A 7,736-nucleotide genomic window follows, 5' to 3' on the forward strand; every position below is an offset into this window, starting at 1 on the left:
TGTCTGTGTGTGTGAAATAGTATAAATCTTTTCTTAAAGCGACATTTTTAAATGACAAGTCCGAAAATTGACATATCTCTTTTATGTTTTAATTGAAATATCTCATTTATGTTTTAAGTTTACATACTTTCTGAATACATTGTACTATATGTCAATCTATTCATTTCTTTCCAACATCCATCAAAATGTGAACAAAAACACAATATTTTATTTTAAAAAATATAATCTTTATTTTAGAAAAAGTTTATTTAACTTTATACCTTGAACAACTTCAATAACTTTCTATTTTTCCAATAAAATCTTTTTTACTCGTACTTTGATAAATCACTACTGCAATGCACTTGATTCTGATTAATGATGTACAAAATTTATTTAATAAAAAGTTATTCAAAACGGCTATACTATTAACCATTATCCAACTTGAAAATTATTTTCTTTAAAATCACAATTTGCATAAGAAATCATTACAATATATGTAAAGCATAGAGAGAATTGCAATTTCGTCTTGAAACCTCTCTCAATTTATTCATTGAAGTTTCGACATGCAATTAAGAGTCAACCTGTGTGTTTTGAAACTTATGAGCTTACCTTGATCGTGAATTGTCTGCAGAGCGGTTTGTAGGCGTTTGTGCCGCAAACGAGAAAGCGATCAGGGCCTTGCCTGCCGAACACTCGCACGTAGTTCTGGCACTCGTCGTCGCTGCGGCCCTTCAAGTAACAAAGCTCGCGATGCGCCTCGGTGCTAGACCATTGCAATCTCTGAAATAGGTAAGATCGAGCAAACATTACTACCTCAGGTCCCGGCTGACTTTGCGTCACGTACACCGCAAAGTACGCAAGTTTGTATAACAAAAGCCGATTAGAGGTCAGCCAAAGATTAATACTCTTGCATGAAAATTGAGTCTTAACGGATCTCAATCCCCTTACTTTCAATAAGAGAGAAGGAGACACCGATTCGAAGAATATCACCACTATCTCATGCTTTCGCGCGAAGCAGAGACTCGTTTTAATAATTCTCCGTATCGCATTAATTTTGCGAGTTACGCGCTTCGTTCGGCAGATTTAGAGCCGGATCTGTGAAAAATGTAAAGTCGTCTTAACGTTAAAGTCGACTTTAAAGTATAATTTATATCGCGTGAGCTGTACGTGTTAGAGAATTAAATGTAATGTGACGTTAAATCTTTTTGAATTCTCGCAATCTCGGTGGAATAAATGAGTAGCGTTGTGAATGGTTGAGTCTTAATCCGATGACAACATTCTTGTGATAATAATGATATACTTGGGAGACTCTTTGTCATCGATATACACATTACTATTCCAACTAAGAGAATAACATTGTATTATTAGTCCTTACATTGATACAGAGAATAATAATCCGTCTAACGGTAAGGCAGTTATATTTCTGAGATTCAATCTGCATCATTTCAATCATATATTCTCATCTTATATACGAATACATTCTTAGATAGGATAAATGGATTTTACAAAAAAAAAATTATAAACACTTTATACAATAAACTATGATTATATTCGAAAAGATAATGAGCTTGAGATAATCGGATTTTTGGATTTTACGATTGAATTGTAAAACAAATGTTAGTAGACATAAAATTTTGTATGTGCTCTCTCAGATAAAATTCAAATTTTAAAGAAAATAAATACACAAACTTTTGGGATTAATTTAACAATTACATATGTTTCTAAACAGTAATGTATGCATTTATATCTATATAGTATGACCTCGATATACATATTTTTCTCATATTTTATATTAATTTGTTAATTTAATTTATTCTTATGATTTTTGAAATTTTATTCTTTATTAGTAAATCATTTTCGAATACATTTACATATTATACTTGTTTATTAGTAAATATATTTAGATATTTATTAAAAAGAACATTTTTGGAGCAATCATCTTTCTATATTAACTTAATTAGTAAGAATCTCTTGCAGAAAATGTAAGAAAAGATTACACCATTTGTATGATATTATCTAATTTGGTTATGTTAATTTGGTTTGTAATTTCTACTCTGCAATTTTTGCTTGTTTGTTATTATCCATCAAGAAAAATAATTTATTAACTTTTTCATATATTAATTCTAGCAGCTCTATGTCAGATATCTTATTGTCAATATATTGATTTGTTTTCAATGGTTTCTGTCATTGAGTAGATAGACTCTAGACTTAGATATAAGCTTATCCATTTTAATCAGTAGTTGATCCATCTTAATATGTAATTCGACAATTTTCTTAGGTATTCATTTTTGTAGCTCTTTTTGTATGTCAAGTATCTTAGTATACTCGATTGTTTTTAATAATTTCTGTCGTGAATAGATGGATCAGAAATTCTAGTAGACATAGACTCATCTTCTTCTTCAGATTCAGATTTAATAAACATTTGACGAAGGTTGTTTACCATTAATCTTGTCTTTAATCAATTGATCTATCTTGATATGTAATTCAACAACTTTCTCATGTAGTACTTTTTGTAGCTCTTCTTGTATGTTAGGTATCTCAGTATGCTCAGCTTTCAATCGTTTCTGTCGTTGAGAAGATGAACCAGGAATTCTAGTAGGCCTATTTTCTTCTTGAGACCTGTCTAATGAGAGAGATTGTTCACTATCAATCTATGTCTTTCATCAGTTGATTTATAATACAATAGAAATCTATGATTTATATAGATGAATTACTTCCTGATAATGTGTGGACTATAATTAAATATATACGTAGGGAACTGAAAATATTGCTACACCATAATATAAGTGATAACACAATTTCCAAAATGCTGATTTATAATTATTGTAGAATAATTAATAACTAGTAAAATAAATTTATTACATGGATCTGAATAAATATGTGGAACACTTCTAAAATAATTATGTTTTATTGTTGTGTTTCTTAATCAATATTATATGTATAATATATTTCTGTGCGATTTAATTACGTCGAGCTATGAGTGATGATTTCAAATACGTTATGCAGACTTTTCTATTCTAAAATAATACACTATTTACGGCTATGAGATATCTCTAATGAATCTCTAAGTTGTTAACCGATATCAAACATAAGTAGCTAGTGCGCGGACTATTTAATTACAAAAGTTAATGGAACGTTTATATAACTGAATTAAGCCTGGAACATCAACTATTGTATTCAGTGCTTCATTATATACGTCAGAAAAAAATATATTCATTAATCATTTATTTTATTTGATAAATAATTAATTTCAAGTACTACATACATACATATAATCGATTTTAAGGAAAAATTCATTGATATCGGATGATAGGACAAATTAATTAAAAATTTAATTATTGTATTACTATCGTAATGTGTATTACTGTATAACTTTTTGCACGTAAAAAATTAGATTAACAAAAATTAATATGCATTAATAGCAAAAAATATACTTAGTCAACTTATTTAAAATAAAAATTATATTTATCAGTGTAATAAAACGTAAATTTTCTTTGTCTCTTATAAATACATAGAATGTTGACCAATAAAAATAAATAATTTTGATTTAACCAACTAAATAATTACTATAATAGAAATAATTATTAATGTTCTGTATGATAAAAATATTTAATTAACATGTAAATTATTCTCGCGAAACCATTACGTGAAGAACGCAAATTATTTAACAGAAAAGGAAAATGTGACGGTAGATGTGATTCGGGAAAGAATAGAAACTAGAATACTGAATTATTTCAAGGAAATAATCAACAGAAAAAGCTAGGTTAAATACAATTCTAATTATGATATTATATATTATTCAGTTTAACAAATCAAACTATTTCTTATCGTGCTCGTTCTCCTTGTTTAAACCGACCGTTTCATGGTCTCAAGCCAACGTTGAGAGACACGGAGTGTACGCGAAACAACAAGAAGGTGAGGATTGGCGAGAAGGTAAAATAGGTAGGGAAGGTAGGTTACGACAGGAGCTACAGCTGCATACTGCCGAGCAGAAATCCTTGAACAAGCTATATTCAGCTCCTTCGCCAGCGCTACGTTATATCTTTACGACGTCTCATGGCCGACCGGGAAATTCCAGTTTCCTCGATAATTTCGGCTGGTCACGCCTCAACGAAACGTGCACGTTTAAGCCGCATATTCTCACAAAGAATTTCCTTTCGTCGATGCTTTTTTTTTAGAAAGAACTTTCCGCTGACCTCTCTTTACTTTATCTCGATTGATAAGTTATATCAACAGAAATGCATTTTTCACATAGCCGGAATATTTAAGAGGCATATTGCCAATGATGTTCGAAGAATTTTTAATGTTCATGAGATTACTTACTTTAAAAACATTCTAGTTTTTAAATATTTCATTTCAAATATCTTTCCAATTATCGTGATGATTTAATTTTATCATATTGTATATGATTTTTTTTAGCCAATGGATTATGATAGATTCTATCGAATATAACGAATTAGATAGTAATTCGAAGCGATAGCTCGATCAGGAAATTGGGTAACGAGGGTACATTTAGCACGATAGAGAAATCGAATTATGATCCGGGGAGGCAAATTATCTTCGAACGCTTGCCGTTATTCAAATGGATAAAATCCTAAATCTAATTTCGCTTAATCAATAAAATTCCTAAAATAACGAAATACATAAATAAAATAGAATAAATTATTTTCTTTTTTTATCATTTCTATATACATAATATTTCTAAATCAAAAATAATAATATAAAATATGTACATTAAAGATAAATCAAAATATCTGTTTTTGTAATAATAATAATAATTTTTGTAATAATAAATAAATAAAAAATTATATCGTAAAAAAATATGAAAGATATAATTTCTCATAAAAAATTGTAGAATAAAATATTTTTATGTAAAATATTTAAAAAAATAATTTTGAAACATTAATAATATAGTCATGGTTTTTTAAGCTTGAATATCTAAATATTAACAAAATTATTTGTTATACATCAAATTTCAATAGCAATAATCAATATATAAACAAAGAAATATAAAACAATTCACAATAGAAAACAGTTGTTTTATGAAATTATTTTTGTTTCGTACTTTTACTTTAAATCTTTAAAGGCTTTTGATTTTAATTTTTTTCTAAAACAGAATTCAATTTTATTGACATTTTAGACTATAATCAACCGGAAAAATGTTAGTTTGGAATTGTGTGGAAGGAATACAGTTTTTTTGAATAGAAATGTTTCAGTAAACATACGTTTGAAATATTTCAAAAAATTGTTGTTAAAACGTTACACATATCGAGCTACTGTCGTATGATTACACTTTATGTCATAATCTCTTTTTGCAAATATCGAAAATCCATCAATTAACTTTTCTCGAACCATCGTATCAATATCAAGATAAATTGAGTGTCCAATACTGCCGTTGCTTTTTAAAGAATCGACTAATTCGCAAAATAAATTAATCGCCGTTCGCTATGCGATTCTTAATTAATTTTTAGATCCTAAATGATTTCTTGCCGCAGCGCCCGGAAATGACGGCAAAGGAATCAATTAAGAAGCCGAATAGTATTTCGGGTACGGATGTGATTTAGGGAACAGCCGCGTGATGTATTCCGCTTTTTGTCCTAATTAGAATACGTCTGTGCGAATCATCCGGCCGTCGCCGTCGCCGTCAGTTTTAGGATTACGGTGGGAGCGGAAGCAGAAACAGCACGGCGAGTTACAACCGACTGAAAACTTTCAACCGCAAAATCGCACTGCATATTCATCGAGTAATATGATTTCCCCCATTTCGAGCCTGCCAGTGGTGGCCGATTTTACGCTTTAACCCGCGAATAAATTCGACTTCGGGACATCATATCGGCACTGCGCGGCGGCGCAATGTGGTGCCGCGAGAACTTCCCATAATTTTTTGTTCTCTTTGTTCATGAACTTGATTCGGATATTCCGACTGGATCCTGTCAGTGTAACTTTCAGACGAGGAGGTGGTGAAGAAGATGCGGGAAAAGGGAAGATCTAACAGGGAAGTGTGCTTATCTGGGAATAAACGGAAAGGAAAGATTCGCGAGTCTCCTTTATATTCGTTTTTCTACAGAATTAAGTATCCGCTTAAGAATCCGCTTTTTGCAATCAATCAAAGTTTCTTTTCAAACCGAGAATTTTAATTAAAACGCATGATATTAGACAAATTAAAGTGTCTGGCATATACACTTTATAATAGCGCCTGCTAATCCTGCATCGGAATTTTATTAACTATTTTTGGCAAAAATATATCTGAATCGTTCGATTTATTTTGCTCGCGGATTAATATCTTGGAGCAATGCGCAAGATGTGGTAAGTATTAATTATTAATATCAAGTTATTCAAGATTATTTCAAGACGACACAGCAAGAAGATATCTGGTAAAGATATTTTGATACTAAACTATCTCTTTTTAGTAGATTTTATATAATTAAACAATGAAATCGATTTATAATCAAATAAGAAATATAATTTCAAGCAAAAGTTACTGGAAACATATTTTATACAAACTGTATATTCTGTAATTCTGTCTTTCAGATAGCTATTAATATATATTGCAGATAATTAATATTAAAGAGATTTAATATTAAAGATTATTGAATGTAAATTAAAAATTACAGCTTAAAACTTGTTTATTAATATGTCAATAAGTCTATAAGTATATACAGACTTTTTCTCATTGTTTTTCAAACGAAATCCTGAGAGTGTATCGTCATCCTTATAGATTGTGTGAAAAACAGATTTATAGTCAGATAATCCGAAAGTTTTTAGCGAAGCACAATTTAAACATCCTTTTTATTGTAACAGAAATACCAAGAAATGAGATAGAAGGTAATTCAAGGATATTGTGCCAAGGAAGTATGACGAAGTGCCGTGAAACATTTGTACTTCTGCAGTAAGTAGAATATACGTGTTTCCAACTGCAATTTGTTTTATACGGTCAAAGCTGCGAATAAATTTGATTATATAGACATCAGTCGTAGGCATTTCGTAAAAACTTTTTCGCGGCACGCCAACAAGTTGCTTTGCCTCCTCAACTTTGATAAAAAAAAAATGACATATCGATAACTACGAAATGCGGTCATACAAGAGCAAAATGTATATATTTATTAATATAAAATTTTATATCTCTTTTATTTTATATCTCAGCAAAAAATTAATATTTTTGAATTCATTTTTTAAATATAATAATATTTATGTAAACTTTTAGTATGCAGCAAATTAAATTGTCAAAATAAATTTATTAACAGCATAATTGCACGCTAAAAACACGCTACATTTTCCGACCTCATCACCCTGGCGTTCCTTCTTAAATCATATTTAACTGCCATGTCGATCGATTTAATACTGTTATTATAATCTGAGACAAACGTAGGCAAATGTGTTGAATAATGAATAACAAGAAACGAATAATAAATTATATAGCACGTGACGCCCGATAATACATTATTCCATGCGCCGCGTCGCGTCGGAGTAACTTACATTTGTCCCGTTTGAATTACATTACAAAGTTTGGAATTTATAGACACCGCTAATGCTCGCGAGTCCTCACCACTGACCGCCCTTTTCCGACATATTGCGCTTTATTTATAACTTCGCTTACCGTCATTATTAATATGCAAATTTACATGTAATAGATTAAAATTCAAGTAACAATTTCTAGTTTAATTATCACACATTATACATTTATGTCTTTTTACTACCACACACACACACACACACACACACACACACACACACACACACACACACACACACACACA

General features: G+C 30.2%; 1 protein-coding gene across 1 annotated transcript in view; it reads right to left on the reverse strand.

Annotated features, from left to right (window-relative positions):
* LOC105624428 (semaphorin-1A-like) overlaps positions 1 to 7,736 on the reverse strand; it is a gene marked incomplete at its 5' end in the record, with an annotated part of 111,902 nt that overhangs the window by 72,084 nt on the left and 32,082 nt on the right. Inside the window, one exon of the mRNA XM_012205794.1 lies at positions 589 to 759. Coding sequence (XP_012061184.1) covers positions 589 to 759 — 171 coding nt within the window. The remainder of the gene's footprint in view (positions 1 to 588; positions 760 to 7,736) is intronic.

This window comes from Atta cephalotes, assembly GCF_000143395.1.
Source record: "Atta cephalotes unplaced genomic scaffold scaffold00077, whole genome shotgun sequence".
Taxonomy (NCBI): domain Eukaryota; kingdom Metazoa; phylum Arthropoda; class Insecta; order Hymenoptera; family Formicidae; genus Atta; species Atta cephalotes.